This window comes from Apium graveolens, chromosome 7, assembly GCF_009905375.1.
Source record: "Apium graveolens cultivar Ventura chromosome 7, ASM990537v1, whole genome shotgun sequence".
NCBI lineage: Eukaryota > Viridiplantae > Streptophyta > Magnoliopsida > Apiales > Apiaceae > Apium > Apium graveolens.
In genome coordinates, this window is record NC_133653.1 from 181,338,615 (window position 1) to 181,356,849 (window position 18,235).

Genomic DNA, 18,235 nt, shown 5'->3' on the forward strand with positions numbered 1-18,235 from the left:
AAGGCTTCCTAGCAACTTAACACCTCCCAAGGAAGGTATAAACTTCAAACCCTAGCCTTTACTTTATTTGTTAGTAAGTTTAATGGTTGGTGTTGTGAAATGAGAAGCATGGATTGTGATTATTAGTAGTTTGGTTTGATTTGGAAGTGTTTTGGTAATTGAAGCTTGATTATAGTTCATAGGTCTTGATTGTGGTTGTTTGAGTTGAAAACCTTGGAGATTATGGACTGATGTGGTATGGTTTAGGTGAAGTTTTGTTGTATTGATGGTTATGAGTTGGTTGGTGGTTAATTGGAGTAGTGTAAATATTGGTAATCGCGTAAACATAGCCGTCGTAACGTCCGATTTTCTTTGGACTGTTTTTGTGCATAACATTAGGATCCGAGAACCCCCTGCTAGATTATGACCACTGCCATGTTTAGATAGCTCATGTTACGAGCTTCGTTTTGATATGTAGTTCGTTCGATTCCGATGCACGGTTTAGGAGAAATAACCGTTTCAAGTAACGGCGTTTCGCGAACGAAACTTTTCCCCTCGCCTTACTTTGAAACATAGGTTAAAGACCAAAAAGGGTTAATTAATGTATGAAACATTTATGGTAAGTGTGTTAGGCAGTTGGTAAGACACTCGCGAAGGAATCGCCTTAAAACTCGTAAAGGTTAAATTATTAAAAATGGTGGAGCCGAGGGTACTCGAGTGACTTAAGAGAATCAGTAAGCGCAAAACAAGCGTTAGAGTCTAAGTTAGTTAAAGTATAGATTTACAAGTGACTTTGGTTTAATTCCAACTTACTTGTTGTTTATAGGTTACCAGACTCGTCCCGAGCCATTCGTAACCCCCAGTCGCTCAGGCAAGTTTTCTACCCGTTATACTGTTGTTGTGATGTATATATGTATATGCATTATCTTGCGATAGATGCATGATGTTTATATTAGCAAATGTTGCAATATATTAAAGCATGCTGTTATGGTATATATATGCATGCCTGTTTCATATTCTTTCCATATATAATTGTTGATTCAGTTGATAATACCTATGCTAGAGGATAGCGGTAACTTGCATATACCCTTAGTATAGGGACCCAAAAGGTGGAAATATTTTCTAAACCGGGAGTCGAGGATCCCGAGTAGATTTTGTATATATGTATATATATACATATATATATTTATATAAATATATGGTTATAGTTTTCAAAACTATTAATCGAATAAGGTTTATTCGATAACTTTATTTTATTTAATGAATATTATTTTGAATATTCATTCGAGGACTTATGACTCCTTTATTTTATTATTGAATATTATTTGAATATTCATTTGAGGATGTATGACTCCTTTATTTTATTTAATGAATATTATTTATAATATTCATTCGAGGTATTATGACTCCGCTTATTACTGAAATATATTCCTTATTTTATTAAAGAATAAGGTGTCAATAGTCAAACTTATTTTCGATTATTCAAATAAAGATAGTACTTTCATATAAGTATATCTTTGGTTATTTGATATCCATTTCAAGTATAAGTTTTAATACTTCTACTTCAATTATTTTTATAAAGATTATTCTTTATGGGAATATTATTTAAATAATAATATTCAGATATTTTCTAATATATTGGGACTGATTTATTTTGTTAAATCAACATCACTCCAAACATTCTTAAAAATGTTTTGCGAGTCTTCAAAATGATTTTTAAAAGTTAGAGCGGATCCCAAAACTCATGTTTATATTTAAGATCCTCCTTTCGAAGGGGATTTAAATACTCGCTCAAAACCTGAGGGATCCGGCTCTGTGGTGTATTTTATATTCGCAACAAGGTTGCTGTTTTGTTAAATGAATCGATTACTTACCCAACACTCGGGAAGTAAAATTCTTGGAACAAGTTAATCCATTAACAGGCATCGCCTGGGAAATATCGGTGAGTTCTCCTTTCCAACTAGATACGACTTCTTGGTGGAGCCGTATCAACAAGTTTCTACTTGGGGAAAGGGGGAACGAGCTTTACGTTTCAGAGTCATGGATTTCATCTGAACTAGGAGTGGCGTAAGTGGTCGAGTGGCGCCGGCCCAGCCTTATTATATTGGCCCAAATGGCCTGGAAGTTCCGCTAAGGCGGTCCATTCCTTAGGAGTTCAGTGTTCGGTTGACAAGTAAATCCGACAGGTTCTCCTCTACATGTAGAAAATGGTGGGGTTGTACTACTACGACTGATCATCGTAAGTGGTCTTCCTGGCGCGGCAAACTCCCGTAATGAGTTCATCATCCAATTGGATATTTCTGCAACACTACCCAGAGCACTTCGATAGAAAGGCTACGGCTGGGCGATTGTTGAGTGTTGGCAGGGTCAAGTTTTCAAAATGATGTTTGCATCAAATGAAGTATCTCGTAACTTCATTTTATTTTGATGATATTTTAAAGATTTAATCTATTCAAATCTGGTCTTGTAGTCTCATCTACGTGATGAACTTTTGAAACTAATTATAACTTGAACGGTGGTAGTTCAAGTAGTATTTGGAAAAGATATAAGTATATTGGAGTATCTTGTAACTTCATCTTTTAAACTTATATCTAGTAAATGATTATCTTATGCATGACAAAGATTTTCAGAAAAAAACGTTGAGACAAGGTTAGATATATGAGATCACCTTGCAACAATATTTTTATACAGTTATAAACTGGAACTCTGTGTATATTATGTATGGAAGAGGACTTCCAAGATTTTGAAAAGTATATATGTATATATACTGAATATTTTGCGACTTTATCGCATTAAGATATCAACTTGGTTCATTTCTTTTGACCAAGACTTTCATGAGTACTATGAGAAGGCTCATATACTATTAATCATTATACATATTATTTTGGTGGGCTTGCTGCTCACCCTTGCTTTCTTCTTTCATCACACAATAACAGATAGAAAAGATGAACAGAACCAAGCTCCCGATTCACAAGCGATTAGGAGACGTTCCGCAGTTTTCTAGAAGCATTGATGCCGCCGTAGCTGAGGTAGGAACTACCAATAGGCTAGGCTTTCAACTTTTGATGTACCAGATTTATTTATATTTATGAATTGTAATAATGGCAAAGAAATGTAAATTTATTCAGAAAACCTTTTAAGGTGTATTGGCAGATAATTGTGGAATAAAATGACTTGTGGTTATTTTTGGATGTTCATCTCTGAGACTATAACGTGTGGTGTGTGTGTTTATTGTGGGGTCACAGTACAGAGTAGTTGAGTAATTATTAAGATTGGGTGTTATTAAGGGAAATGGAACTCGTGACGACCCGGATCCCCGACCCCGGATCTGGGGGTGTTACACTTTCCTCGTCTGCCCTCAGATCTTCTGAAATTCTTCTTATCAGAACTTGTGCCTTTCCTGGAAAACTTCTTTCCCTTCCTGAACTTCCTGTATGCAATCTTTGTGATCCCTTTCAGCATAAGAGCACACAGCTTCATCATCTCCTCATCAGCATCAGTCTCAGGCAAGCTTTCAGAATCTGAGTCATCATCACTTTCAGAACTTGATGACTCAGTATCAGTCTTTGTGAAAAGAGCTTTACCCTTGTCTTTCCTTGAGGTAGCTGCCTTGGGGGATTCTTCTTCAACCTTAAGAGCAACTGTCCTTGACTTTCCTCCTTTCCTCTTGCTTCTTTGTTCCATCTCAAGTTCATGAGTCTTGAGCATTCCATAAATTTCATCAAGAGTTGTTTCATCAAGATTGTAGTTGTCTCTTATTGTTGTTGCCTTCAAATCCCAGCATTCAGGAAGAGCTAACAGGAATTTAAGGTTTGAATCTTCAAGATCATACTCCTTATCAACCAATGACAAATCATTCAAGAGTTTGACAAATCTATCATATAAATCAGTCAATGACTCATTAGCCTTTGAGTCAAAGTGTTCATACTCTTGAGTGAGTATTGTCTTCCTGTTCTTCTTAATTGTATCAGTTCCCTGACACCTTGTTTCCAGAGCATCCCATATCTCCTTAGCAGTCTTGCAGTTAATTACCCTGTTTGACATTACATTATCAATGGCACTATGCAGTAAGTGTCGTACCTTAGCATCCTTAGCAATTGATGCGATATCTTCAGTAGTATAATCACTCTTCTCCTTTGGTACGGTCTTTGCTGCTTCACCTGCAACTACAACAGCGAGCTTGGTTAGTTTGTGAGGCCCTTCCTTGATTCTATCAAGATATTCTGGATTTGTTGCTTCCAGGAACATGATCATCCTTACCTTACATATGGGATATTAAGATGGTCTCAGTATGGGAACTCTGATGGTCTCATACCGACTTTGAATTTGTGTCTTTGGTGGTTCTTCAGTTTTGGTAGGCTTAGTTGGAGTTTCTGTGTCAGACATGATTGTGTTTGGATCTTAAACTATATGTGTGTTAACAGATAGACTCTGATACCACTTGTTAGGTTACACACACTGTAGAGGGGGTGAATACAGTGTAAAGTACAATCAAATCGAACTTCAATATCTCAAGTAACAGAAAACAAACTTTATTGAAACAATAAACTCTGTTACAGTATGGAACTGTTACCTCTCAGTGATGAACAAATATCACGAGAGCTGCTAGGGTTACAATGAATAATCTTCTCGAATATATTAACACTTTTAGTGTAACCCCTATGTCTGTGTTTATATACTACACAGTTACAAGATAATTGCTAATTGATATGGAATATAATTCTACTTCCTAAAATATATCAATCAGATATCTTTTCTTCCAAGTATTCTATTCTTCATAGAATTCCTTCTTTATGCATATCTCTTCTTATGTTTATCTCGATCTTCTTTCCTTTAATCAGCTATTGTCCTTATCTGAACGTCCTTCAGCACTTAAGTTCTGATATCCATCTTCCGATGATTATCTCCTGATAATATAAGTACTGATATCCTTAAGTCCTGACTTCCAGTAAGTACTGATTTATCCAGTTTAAGTAAGATCTGAAAACTAAACATAAATCATATTAGCCATGACATTATCAAATATATCTAACAGGGTTGTTAATGTGACTTAGTCTTGTTGAGATACAGGCATGTCTTGCACAACAGTCTCCCCCAATTTGTGAGAATATTGCTTAACACACATTCATACATGTTAACAAGACGAACCCCAAGCTTAACAGATTATGAAAAGTGACAGTTCATTATTCTTCTTAGATCATATGTCCATTTAGCTTTACTTCATACTTTGATCAGGAACACTAATGATATTGTTATCTTCAATAATCTTTGATATCATCACTTATATATTACAAGGAGCTTCTTGGAGTTGCTCTTACTTTTGCTTTGGTGTGCGTATTATTTCCTGTTTGTTTGTGCAGAAGCATGTTCCTTTTGTTTTTAAAAAAAATGTTGGGTTGTTAGAGCATCTGCAAGGTTAACATTAGGTTTGCAAATAAACAGAGTTGTTCGTGAACAAAACTCGGGATCGGCTCGTTTAAGTGAACTCAGCTCAGTTCGTTTTTTCAAACGAGTCGGTATTGAACATGAAAATGAACTCGGATAAATAAACGAGCCGAGCCAAACTTTTTATCAGTTCGGCTTGAACTCGGCTCATTTAGTTCGGGCTCGGCTCGGACTCAGCTCGAACTCGGTAACTCGACTCGACTCAGATAAAATATATATATATATTATAAATAATAAATTGTTACTAATCACTTAAATGTTTTTACTGACACATTTTTCATTATTTATTATTAATTTAATTATTTTAAAGATTTGTTTATTTTTCTAAATTTAACACTTAGTTTTTTCGTAAGTAAACTATCAAATTATTATCATGATACATTTATCTCCAATTATTCATATTTCATAAACATCATCAAATAACTTGTAATTTACATAAACTAAATTTAAATAAAAAACAAACATAATAAAATTTGACATCGTCATTTTAAAAAGTAATGTACGATTTATAAAGTTACGAATGTCTCAGTAATTAAAATAAAATTGGACATATTTTTAAAAATCGTCTTGAAAAATAAAATGATATAGTTATATTAAGAAATAAGTGTAAAGTGTGAGTGTGCATATATAATTTTAAGGTAAAATTAGTAGTTGATCTCGATACAACTTGTAATAGTATAAATTATAATTTAAGGTTATTCGATTGAAAAATATATTCAAAAAGTGGACAACTCGATTTGGCTCGAGTTCGGCTCAACTCGGTTGTTCGTGAACAAACTCGTGTTCGGCTCGGGCTTGACTCATTTATAAACGAGCCGAGTATAAACGAGCCGAGCTTGAACATCATTTTCCGCTCGATTATTAAACTCGGCTCGGCTCGTTTAAAAATAAATTAAGCTCGGCTCAGCTCGGACAGAACTCGGCTCGACTCTTTTAGTTTGCAACTCTAGTTAACATTCAAAATTGTTAGCTGAAATATGATTAGTTAAAATTTTATTGAACCTGCAAGCATTTTTGCTTCGGTGACATTAGCAATAATTATTAGGTATATTCATAATATTTTTTTTTAATTTTAAATATAAAATTAAAATACGGTTTATTAATTATTATTTTTTAAGGGAGTTTAATTAGTTATGTTCTATATTAGTAGAAATAAAATAATATATATAATAAAAAGATATTTAATTATAATTTTATAACATTTTTATATTTATATCAATATTTTAAAGTAAATATTATGAAATAAAAATGAGTAATTATTATCAAAATTAAATAAAATATGTGACTAAAACATATCTTATTATATTAATTTTTTTATAAATTTAGTTAACAATAAAATAACTTTATTACACTTAATATTACATAACATTATTGTTTTATAAATAAAAATACAAGTAATACATCTATACATATATACATATCATAAATATGAAGATATATACATCATTTTTTTATATTATAATTTTGTATTTAAATCTTAAATATGTTATAAAAAATATATATAATAAAATTTAGACTATGTTAAGGTTAATATAGTCTAGATGACGTAGAGTATTATAGAGGATGGAAAAACAATCAACAAATGTGGTGCGCGTCTCTTTAGTTTTCTAAAATTATACCTAACAGGCCTTTCTCGTTGGAGTATTCCATTTTGCCATCGATGATGCTCTTACTGCGTGATAATTAAGATGGGATGTGGTGTCAATTATTTATCACAAATTGACATATAGGATGTCAACTTTACTTGTGATTCATATAATAAATAAACAATTACTTTTTCTTATATATTAGAATATTTTTTTTATTAACTTAATAAAATTGACATCTTTGAATGTTAACGGTTGGAGAATATGTTTTTGTTAACATTCAGCCAATCAATCAATCGCTTAATGCAAGTTCCGAGAAAATAAAATGTATGCAGTGTTACTCTTATGAATATTCATAGCCTTATTATCAAGGGGTTGATTTCAGAAAGATCATTGACTTGTTTGTGAACATATTTACGATACTTTCCTAAGCTCCTTCCCTTACAGCTAATTAACTATGTATGAAATATAATGTTTGCGTAAATAATAATCACAAGAGGAAACATGCCTAAAAAATTCATTCTCCATAGCAGTAAATCTTGCTGTATGTTGTGAATTGATTTGCCATGTGGTCAAATATTGTAATAAAAATCTTCTTAGTTTTAAAGATATCCAACTCAATAATTTTTACATCGAAACTACCTCCGAGGCTAATAAAGAATATCTTCTTATTACTTCCGCTAATCCTAGCAACAAGAAAATCTTAGAAAAGTTTCACTCACTTTTCTCAGGATTATATATGATGAAAATTAGAACTATTGTGTCGCACAATGTCATTGCTTCCAAACTCATAGATCCAAAATCTTTTACACTTTGGCTTGAAAGATTAGGTCATCCTGGCATTTCTATGATGCATCGTATTATAGAGAATTCTACTAGTCATCCTCTTAAATATTTTAAAGTTCTTTCCAACAATGACCTTCCATGTTCAGCATGTTCTTTAGAAAACTGATTACTCGACCATCCCCTACTAAAGTTCAGCTTGAAAGCCCAACTTTTCTAGAAAGAATACAAGGCGACATATGTGGACCTATACACGCATCATCTGGCCCATTTAGGTACTTCAAGGTATTAATCGATGCCTCAACTAGATGGTCTCATGTTTGTCTTCTCTCTCAACTCGTAATGATGCTTTTGCAAAATTACTTGCCCAAATAATCAAATTACGAGCTCAATTCCCAGATCATTGCATCAAGTCAATTCGTTTAGATAATGCTGGCGAGTTCACATCTGCAACTTTTGTCGACTATTGCATGTCTGTAGCAATCTCAATTGAACACCTAGTTCCTCGTGTACATACACAAAATGGGTTAGACGAGTCATTTATCAAAAGACTCCAACTTATTGCAAGACCGCTATTGTTAAAAGAAAAATTACCTACATCTATTTGGGGTCATGCAATACCTCATGCAGCTAATATTATTAGGATTAGACCAATTTCTACAACCAACATTCTCCGCTACAACTGGTACTTGGTCAAGTTCCTAATATTTCTCACTTCAAAATTTTCGGAAGTGTTGTATATGTACCGATTGCTCCACAACAAAGATCGAAGATGGGAGCTCAAAGAAGAATAGGTATCTATGTTGGTTTTAATTCCACATCTATAATTAGATATCTGGAGCCTCTAACCGGAGATTTATTTACCGCAAGATATGCAGATTGTCATTTTGACGAGTCTATGTTTCCTCCCTTAAGGGTAGATAAACATTCAAATAAAGTTAATCCTGACATAGCATGAAATGCATCAGGATTATATTTTCTAGATCCACATACTGGTCAATGCGAACTTGAAGTTAAAAGAATTATTCATATGTAAAATATTGCAAACCAAATTCCTGATGCATTTAACGATTCTAGAAATATAACTAAATCTCATATACCTGTAATAAATACTCCAGCTAGAATAGATATACCAATTCAAAAATCAAATACAAAAGAATTGGTTACAGAATCAAAGTCACGCCTGAAGCGTGGTAGACTGGTCGGTGCAAAAGATGTTACACCACGAAAAAGAAAATTAAAGAAGATTGCCCCTGAAGTGACACATGCATCAGAAGAAGCAAATACCCCTGAAATGGTATTATCTCCTAAAGAGATTCCAGTCCCCGAAGATACGGGATTAAACAATCATGAAATTTCAATAAATTATGTGCATGATATGAAATTATGGGATCGAAGTAAAGCCATAGTCGATGATGTATTTGTGTATTCTGCGGCGTTGGATGTCGACATAAATTGTGATCCTGAGTCACAAAGTGTAGATGAATGTCATCAAAGAAAAGACGGGCCAAAATGGAAAGACACAATCCAAACAGAATTAAATTCATTGCGTAAAAGAGAAGTATTGGGACATGTTGTCCAAACACCAATTGGTGTGAACCCTATTGGGAATAAATGGGTATTTATAAGAAAACGAAATGAAAAGAATGAAAATAATGAGATATAAAGCTCGACTTGTAGCACAGGGGTTTTCTCAAAGGCTTGACATTGATTATCAAGAGACATACTCTCCAGTGATGGATGAAATTACCTTTCGTTTTATATTAGGTATGACATGTAAAGAAAATTTGGAAACACGTCTTATGGACGTCGTTACTGCATACCTATATGGTTCACTTGATAGTGAAATTTTTATGAAAATCCCAGAAGGGTTAAAAATGGATAAGTTCAGGAAACCTCGTCATATAAACTCCATTAAACTTCAACGATCATTGTATGGACTGAAACAGTCTGGTCGTATGTGTTATAACAGACTTAGACGTTATTTACAAAAGAATGAGTATATTAGTAACCAAATTTTTCCATGTGTTTTTATCAAAAAATCACAATCTGGTTTTGTGATCATTGTTGTATATGTCGATGATTTAAATCTTGTAGGAACAGCTACAGAGGTTGATGAAGTTTTCATATATCTAAAGACATAGTTTGAAATGAAAGATCTTGGAAGGACAAAATATTACCTTGGTATACAAGTCGAGCACTTGTCATCAGGAATTTTCCTCCACCAATCTACATATACAGAAAAGGTTTTGAACATATTTTACATGGATAAATCTCATCCATTGACTACTCCAATAGTGGTTAGATCTTTAGAGTCTGATAAAGATCCATTCCGACCACGAGAAGATGATGAAGAAGTTCTCGGTCCTGAAATCCCATATCTTGGAGTAATTGATGCACTTATGTACCTTGCAAATAATACAAGGCCAGATATTACATTTGCTGTGAATTTATTGGCTGAATTTAGCTCTGCTCCGATGGACAGGCATTGTAATGGGATCAGGCATATATTCCGTTATCTTCGTGGAACAATTAATTTTGGGTTATTATTCCCGAAAAACTCAACATCTCAGTTGATTGGATATGCAGACACTGGATATTTGTCAGATCCTCATTTTGGCAAATCACAAACTGGATATGTGTTTACATATTGCGGTACACCATTTCCTGGAAATCTACGAAGCAGACTACAGTGACAACCTCAACAAATCACTCAAAACTCATTACAATTCATGAAACAAGTGGAGAATGTGTTTGGTTGTGGTCTATCATCAAGAATATTCGGGAATCATATGGATTACCAGACATCACTAGAAGTCCTACCGTTATGTTTGAGGATAACACCGCATGCATTGATCAACTCAAGAAATGATATATCAAAGGAGACAGGACAAAACACATTTCACCAAAATTCTTCTACACTCATGAGGTTCAAAAGAATGGTGAAATTGATGTACAACAAATTCGGTCATGTGACAACCTTGCTGATTTATTCACGAAATCATTACCGAACTCAACATTTGAGAAATTACGATAGAACATTGGAATGCGTTGACTCAAGAATTTGTTTCAACAAAATTCAGAGAATGATTAGTTTTTCCAGGTGGAGATTGTACTCTTTTTCCTTCGTCAAAATTTTTATCCCACTGGATTTTTCTTTGACAAGGTTTTAACGAGGCAGTCTATGATCCATACCACAATGACAATCAAAGGGGAGTGTTGTAAATTGATTTGTCATGTGGTAAAATATTGTAATAGTAGTGCTAAACTTTAGGAGTAGAAATTATGAAAATGCATTTAGTGCTCTTGTTATTCACCTTGCCTATAAATAGATGGTTTTGCAGAATGAAAAAAATGCACCAAGCATCCTAATATATGTTCTCTATCTCCCTCCAATTATCATTCTTTCACTCTCTGATTTAGTAACCCATTCTAATATTATTAAAGCTAGTATATTACAACACTATAATATTTATTCTGAGATTTAGTCACATTTATTTATATCTTATTGAGATGGGTATACAGTGTGTAAATTAAATATCTTAGCAATTAACAAACTTGTAGTTGACATTCATATTGCCTCGAAAATTGCCTGGTCCATCTGTATCCAATTCCTTGAACACCCCGACATCCAAATCTAGGCCTCCATTACTGCACTGATCCACAATTCTAACAGTTCGTTTAACATTTGTCCTAGTATTAGTAACCTGCATGAATACCAAGATTTTGTAAGAATTGATGCAAAACAAGTCATACGTACATAAAATCAATTCATTAAATTTCATGGTAGATCGAACAACGATTAAGCAGAGAGTGATCGAAACAAGCAAAGAGTTCATGAATGTTTCAATTACCTGTAAGCACTTTCCACAAGAGTTCTGGCCACGAGGTCCGACGGGGCCACACAAGGCAGTCCAGCCATACTTTTGCCTATACGAGAGGGGCTTATTGGCATCCCAGGTTGCACAATACACACTGGCAGTAAGATAATTCCATCCAATTTTTTGTGGTTCATACATATGATAAGTGGCTCTCACATTGTTTGCTTGTTATGCAGCAGCTTTAGCCACAAAGCAAATCAACACGAAAACTGCAAAGTAGCTCTCCCTCTTCATCATTTTCTTCACGTTACGTTTATGTGTTTGTTATGAATCGTGTTCTTTATATAGGCAATACATGTACACATATGTCAGGTCACACTACATTTGGAGTTATCTGCAAAGTGGAGAGTAATCTACACGTTGGCCCAGCACCAAATACAGCAGCAGCCGCAATGGTAGGGTTATAATATTGAGAGTTATCTATTATATGTTGGCCCCAGCACTAAGTCCAGAAGTCTTAGCAGCCTGCACCAATTTTCTTACAAACATGATGCCATTTTAGTAATCTACTGATAATTCTGTTGGAAAAACTACAAGATTGACAACAATTTCCTTAGAGTCAGTCAACAACACAAAGTTTGACTTCCCTGCATTGCTTCTGTTCCCTGGACCCTGAATGCTCAAGAGAGAGTTAAGAATCTGAATTCCACACGTATGTGCTAACTCTGAACTATCATTATTTAAACCGAACTTCAAATATTGTGCACCGTCATAGTAGCGAAAAGAAAAGAGATTGACGGTACTCTCGTGAGTGCATTTCAGGTTTAGTGCATGTTTGAATGGTAAGATTCAGTTAATGAAAATGACAGTGATATTTCAATACAAAAATGTATTAGAAAACAATTCTCATTTTCGTTAACCTGGTTCAAATCCCCAAGAGAGTCCCGTAGATAATTTTCTTTTTAAATTAATCTAACAATCATAATAAAGAGATACTAATGATTCCTCACATAAATTTTGTGTATATAAACCAGGACTATATATATTTAAGTAACCGTATCTTTATGGTTTGTAATATATGTTGAACGAGCCAAAATTTTACATGATTCGCATATCTTATTATATAGTTTAAAAAGCATATTCAGGAAAAGAGTTCAAATATAAAAAAATCATAAATTTGAAATTCTAAATAATCTGAAATACGAGGGTCCGTACCCGAAGCACCCGAGTGATCCAGCAGGACGATTGCCCGGGAGTTTTTGACAAATTAAACCTTTGGGATTCAGGAAGATGGCCTTTCTGTACCCCCGTCGATGCAAATCGCCAGTCAGTATCCGAGCAGTTAAATGAATCGGTTTTGAAAACTGAAGTATTGACGCATGACGTTCCTAGTCCATGTTATTGCGAAGACAAATAATGTTCACCATTGTCAATGACCAGTTCTCTCAATGATAATCGGGCCTGGAGGACTTCACGACGCCGTTATAGTTATGATCGTCATGTATATATTAGTTGACATAATAAAATTTGTAATTTGTAGTAAAACAATCTTACAAAATGACAAAATCTATATTAATATACTGGACTTTGTATACAAATTTGATGTATATGAAGAAAAGGGGGGGGGGGGGAAGAGAGGAATTTGATGATATAAGTGAGATGGTTTGAAAGGATGGCTGAGTAGCCAATCACTTTTCTAGCCATGCTCCCAAACTACTAATAGACATCCTATGCTGCAGAGTAATATTTAGGAAATAATGTACAATTTTACTTGATACTAAAACACATGCTGCTGTTCCTTTTTCTTTCTTTTTTTTTCGTTTTTTTTTAACTGGCCATCCCAATTGTATGTTTCTTTAGAATTCGCAAGAACTTCCCAACCTTTGCCTTGATATTCCTCTGTTTTTTCGGTTCTCGAATGTTTCAGGCACAAGTTCCTCAAACCTATCCAAGAAATTTTCCCACTCCTTCTTCTTCATTTCGGCGAATGACAACCCTTCGATTTCATGATTCTGATTTTCAACTGAGAAGCTCATACTCTTCATCATCCCTCCTACATTTGTATCAGTATTGGTGCCATTACTGCGATCAGCATTGCTAGAGAAAGAATTATTATAGGCTTCGGCTCTTTTGCCTTGACCCTCTTTATCTTGCACGGGGAGCATCAAGTTGTGGAATTTACTTATCAGCCTTTCAGATGAATATCTTGGAATTCTTGGTGGCTTACCAATCCGCGTTGTGGTCTCCAAGAGCTGAGGAATATAACTAACCTGATTTGGATCATCATCACATTCACTGTCAACATCTTTTTTACCATAATCCAAGTCATCACTTCCTTTAGTGTTACCTGAGCAAGCCTTAGCAGTTAAGCAGAGATTTTCTAATACACTCATACTATCTTTACCTCCTCGGAGTTCTCGAGTCATCATCTCACCTATTTCTGCTAGACAAAAACCAGCTGCAGTTGCACACTTCAAGAAAATGGTGCAGATTACCAGAACGCGGAGTGAGGATTCTCTAATAGAAGGGATTCTTGTCCTTAGAATCTCTGCATCTTTCAATGGATCAAGATTAGATATGTACTCAACTTCAGACTCTGAAAATGGTATTGAAGCTTGAGGCCAGTGCAGCCATTCAAAATACGGATCATCTAGTGTCTCGGGAAGGCACAGTCCATGATCTATGGGTATCAGCTCAGCTGCCCCAACTGCATAGCCTTCTTGACCATGCTTGACAAGTAAATTTCCAGAATGTCTATCAAGATTTAGGATTCTGACATCGAGTATCCCAATCCGATGGACTGAAGAGACAGAAAAGCCAGAAGGCCCCAAGTCCCCAGCATCTGAATCATGAGCAACAAAGCGTTGAAGCGAAGCAATCTTGCAAGGGGGAGCTGTTACCGCAGACTCAGAATTATTAACATGAAATTTAACATGAGAGATCTTTACCAATGCTGTTGGAGGGACTCCCGCAAAACCATCATGGTCAAGAAGATAAGCTGCTAGTTCACGAATGCCAGTCTCGCCAACCCTAATGGAGGGTTTCATGCCTGGCTGGCCTAGCATCCGACCAGCAAAGCCTTTTGGGTTGTTGAAGGCAAGAGGTTCTTCATCTATTGGCTTCACCACGCCAATGGTAACCCCATTTCTAGCATGCACAAAATAGGCACCTCCTAGACCACTTGACACCGGTTCAATGTTAAGGCCAGATGCCATAGCAATGGCTACCTCGACAACAAGAGCCCTAACTTTTGGGGCTCCATGGCCACCGACAATTTCTACCCTTGGATTAGCATCGGAATCTTCCTGTGCTCGGGACAGGCATGGAGTTGATGAACTTCTGTGGAGATTATTGAGTTCAAAGGCGTGTTTGAAAGAGTGTGAGAGGTTGCTTTGGGCGAAATCAAGCATGAGTTGATCGAAGTTTGAGTAAGATTGGAGTCTGCATTTTGGAGGTCGGACAAATGTATGATGTTGATTAATAGCTACAGCCATCTTGTAAATTTTCATGCAGAATTGAGAACGGCAGCCTGTTAGCGCATGATAAGAGAGCAGGACGGTGTTTTTTCTATGTTGTTTTCTCTAGGTAATGTTCTCAAAGGGTGAGTCTTTTGTGGGAGATTAGCCTTTACATATCTGCAAATTCAGAGTTAGATGTCTATTATTCTTGCAGTCATTATATTTATTAAATTTACCTTCCTTTTCATATATAAAAATGAAAGAAGACATTCTTACCGCTGGCATACAAAAGATGGATTATGTCAACAGCTGCAGTGTTGCTGCTAATCTCCGACCACCTAATAGATTATAAAAATTTAACTTAAAGTTACTTAATTGATTTAAAACTTGTAATGTATTCACAGGACCTGCCTGAACTCTGTAGATAAAAATTGGAAACATCCATACCATCTTATGATTCCCTCGCTCTTCCGCTTGAACGATTGCCCCAGTTGACTGCAATAGGCATTACTTTGTCAGATCCACATGAGTTCATATAGGTCATACTATAAAACTGGAAACAACAATGGGATAGAATAATAATCCAATCTTGTCATGCATGCGAAACAGATATTCTTCAATTCATATTTGCTTTCAATCCGTAAAGCTTTTCGTGTTACTATGTCAACCTCATTGAAAATTTCGGGATAGCCTAGTGATAAAGCTCTCTCTTTCGTGCCTTTTCGTGATGAAAAAAAGTGTAATGAGTTGGAATACTGACCCTCTTTAACACCTCGCTTGTCTTTCAAAAATAAATAAACTATCCCCAATGCTAAATGTACATTACCAGCTAAAAGCCTAACAATTATAACATTATTTTAGTAATCTGCATGCAACAATCACACGAAAAAATCTCAATTTTTAAGAAATTTAAATACTCACGGACTCGCTACGGATGAACCCTCGATCTAATTAGGACGGTATCTATCGTACTAAACGAAATGGGATTACAACAACAATGTTGTTTAACCCCAAAATCAACACAACTCAAATGATACAGAAGTAATCAAGATTTAATGTATGAAATATCAGAGATTATTCTATATATGCATAAAAATGCATATAATAAATTTATTTTTCTCGGGGGTAAAAAGAAAGTTGGAGGAAAAAAAAGGAGAATACCCTGAACACTGGTGAGGCATTCAGGAAGACGAACGGCAACGGGAGAGCGCGAGAGAGAACAAAAGCTGGTCACCGAAATGATTCCTAGAGCCTCTCTTTCCTATAAAAACACAAATTCCCCCACTCCCCCCTTTCCTTTTTTAATATTGTCTAAAAATATGCACAGTACTAGTAATTTCTTTTGATCCCTCCAACATTTTTTACTTAAAATGTTTCTCTCCTCCTTGTCTTAGCTAACTTGTTTCTATTTTTGGATTGTGTTCATGTGTCCAAATTTAGCTAGATTTTTACTAGTCTTGCTTTTGATCCGGTATTTGTGGTTTGGATTTTGGAATTACCCCCTTATATTTTGACCCTTTTACTCAATTTGGATCATCTCTTAGAGGGGAAGAGAATTTCAAGTTGCCGCATATATAGTACGTGGTTTGGATATTATTTAGTTTAATTTTGTTTTTTAAGGAAGTTTAAATAGTTTAAAGTGAAGATAATTGATGGTGGTGATTCTAGGTTTTTATTTTAGTCGGTAAGGATTGGGTTTTTTATTCTTTTTTTAACGAGTGATTAGTCTTCCCGCCTTTCTCTCTTCATTTTTCTTTTTATTTCCCCTACCACTAGCCAACTGTAGCTTAGGTTAGTAGTTAGGTGAGTGTTATAGAATATTGGGACACGTGGAAGACGGGGAAGGGGAAGAGGATGACAGGATGCCCAGATGAATGACACGTGTAAAGGTTATAGGATGAAATTGTGATTTGGGGGCCAATGACTTATGGAGGCGAGGCCTACGACGGTTTTGACTTGTGGAGATTAAAAGCATACGGCCACCGAGGGCATGGATATGCCTTCGGGGGACGTAGGCTTTTCAATCTTTAATATGTTGTGTAGATGCATTGTAGTTGCTACTGGGAGGATGAAATTATAATGTTATCAGCTGCCCCTAATAAGCGTTGCTTTATTTAGGAAGCAAGGAAATAATAAATGGGAATGTCCTTAATGATTTAGAGAGATTTCAGGAAGAGAGGTATATGAAACGGTTATGAAAGTGGATTTAGGGGAGTGATGGTAGGGTGACATGCTTTACAGGTGGACGTGGGAAAACGACACGAGATTTGAGAAAGTAGGGGTGCACGCACCCACCTTTTTGCCTTTGTCGGCCCTAAAAAATAGGTATTATCAATAACTGTTATTATTCTTTAATAAATTTGACGGTTCATTTTCTTGAAAAGCGGGGGAAGTTTTCAAAATTTAAACATATACTCATTTTATCTGTCATTTTACTTTCATTTTCTATTTCCCACACATTTCCAAATAGAGAGGCGAAAGAGGGGTGAGAAGCAAAAGAAGCCTACTTCAATCGTCATTTAATAAAAATGTATTATTCCTCATCCTGATGTAAGTTTCTTCTTTTCTGTTGAGTTTAATCCTTGATTAGTTGTTCTGTATGTATGTGTAACATTTGGGGGTGTAGTTCGAGGTTAGGACGAAGGTAGTTGAAGTTGATTTGGCGAAATTGATGAGTTTTTATAACGATACCGCCAATTAGGATATGGGGTTTTGAATAAATGGGGATAATGCTTTTATTCTATGAGGGGATTGGGGTGATGATTTTGCTAATAATGACGGGGGTATTGGGTGTAAATTCCGGGTATGGGTGGAAAGGAATTGGTTTGTTTCTCCTTCATTAGTACTTTTGTCCTTATGATGTGGCTATTTTTCTAATAAGGACTTCTTTTCTCTTTTTTCTTATTTGTAGATAATCTAGGGATGGAAAATGCTGGAGATTCGTGGTGAAGAAGAGCGATAGCGAGAGCCTATCAAATTCGGGGAATGAAGCTTTGTCTTCGTCGCAGAGAGGCGAAGATGATACCGAGAGTGAGGAAACTTCTAGAAGCGAGTCATCCGGGAACAGGAAATCGTCTGATAGAGATGACCGTCCCCTATGAAAAATAGTGCCTGCGTGAGCGGGTGTAGGATCGTCTTCGTCTAGGATCCGTAGTTCGAAGGG

General features: G+C 35.5%; 3 protein-coding genes across 4 annotated transcripts; 1 reads left to right on the forward strand and 2 right to left on the reverse strand.

The window, feature by feature from the left end:
- Positions 1 to 10,057: 10,057 nt before the first annotated feature.
- LOC141674232 (secreted RxLR effector protein 161-like) lies at positions 10,058 to 10,489 on the forward strand. Its single transcript, XM_074480950.1, has one exon. The coding sequence runs from the start codon at positions 10,058 to 10,060 to the stop codon at positions 10,487 to 10,489; it is 432 nt and encodes a 143-aa protein (XP_074337051.1).
- Positions 10,490 to 11,335: 846 nt separating this feature from the next.
- Positions 11,336 to 11,812, reverse strand: LOC141674233 (wound-induced protein WIN1-like). The gene is made up of 2 exons (XM_074480951.1): positions 11,648 to 11,812; positions 11,336 to 11,500 (listed from the first exon to the last, which is right to left on the reverse strand). The coding sequence occupies exons 1-2, from the start codon at positions 11,810 to 11,812 to the stop codon at positions 11,336 to 11,338; spliced, it is 330 nt and encodes a 109-aa protein (XP_074337052.1).
- Positions 11,813 to 11,830: 18 nt separating this feature from the next.
- Positions 11,831 to 16,383, reverse strand: LOC141670519 (phosphatidylinositol 4-kinase gamma 8-like). 2 transcript variants are annotated; one of them, XR_012554588.1, is made up of 5 exons: positions 16,234 to 16,383; positions 15,520 to 15,567; positions 15,349 to 15,410; positions 12,830 to 15,249; positions 11,831 to 12,286 (listed from the first exon to the last, which is right to left on the reverse strand). XR_012554588.1 is itself a non-coding variant. In XM_074476414.1 (4 exons), the coding sequence occupies exon 4, from the start codon at positions 15,121 to 15,123 to the stop codon at positions 13,471 to 13,473; it is 1,653 nt and encodes a 550-aa protein (XP_074332515.1). In that variant the 5' UTR covers positions 15,124 to 15,249; positions 15,349 to 15,410; positions 15,520 to 15,567; positions 16,234 to 16,383; the 3' UTR covers positions 12,812 to 13,470. The 2 variants fall into 2 exon arrangements, 1 of the variants encoding a protein (XP_074332515.1); XM_074476414.1 differs by lacking the exon at positions 11,831 to 12,286 and having other exon boundaries at positions 12,812 to 15,249.
- Positions 16,384 to 18,235: the final 1,852 nt, after the last annotated feature.

Bases quoted from the DNA above. Each gene is read 5' to 3' on its own strand.
- LOC141674233 (XM_074480951.1), bottom strand. From the start codon at position 11,812: ATGTATGAACCACAAAAAATTGGATGGAATTATCTTACTGCCAGTGTG. The intron at 11,501-11,647 runs GTAATTGAAACA...GTATTCATGCAG, and splicing joins CTTGTGGAAAGTGCTTACAG to GTTACTAATACTAGGACAAA.
- LOC141674232 (XM_074480950.1), top strand. From the start codon at position 10,058: ATGGATAAATCTCATCCATTGACTACTCCAATAGTGGTTAGATCTTTA.
- LOC141670519 (XM_074476414.1), bottom strand. From the start codon at position 15,123: ATGAAAATTTACAAGATGGCTGTAGCTATTAATCAACATCATACATTT.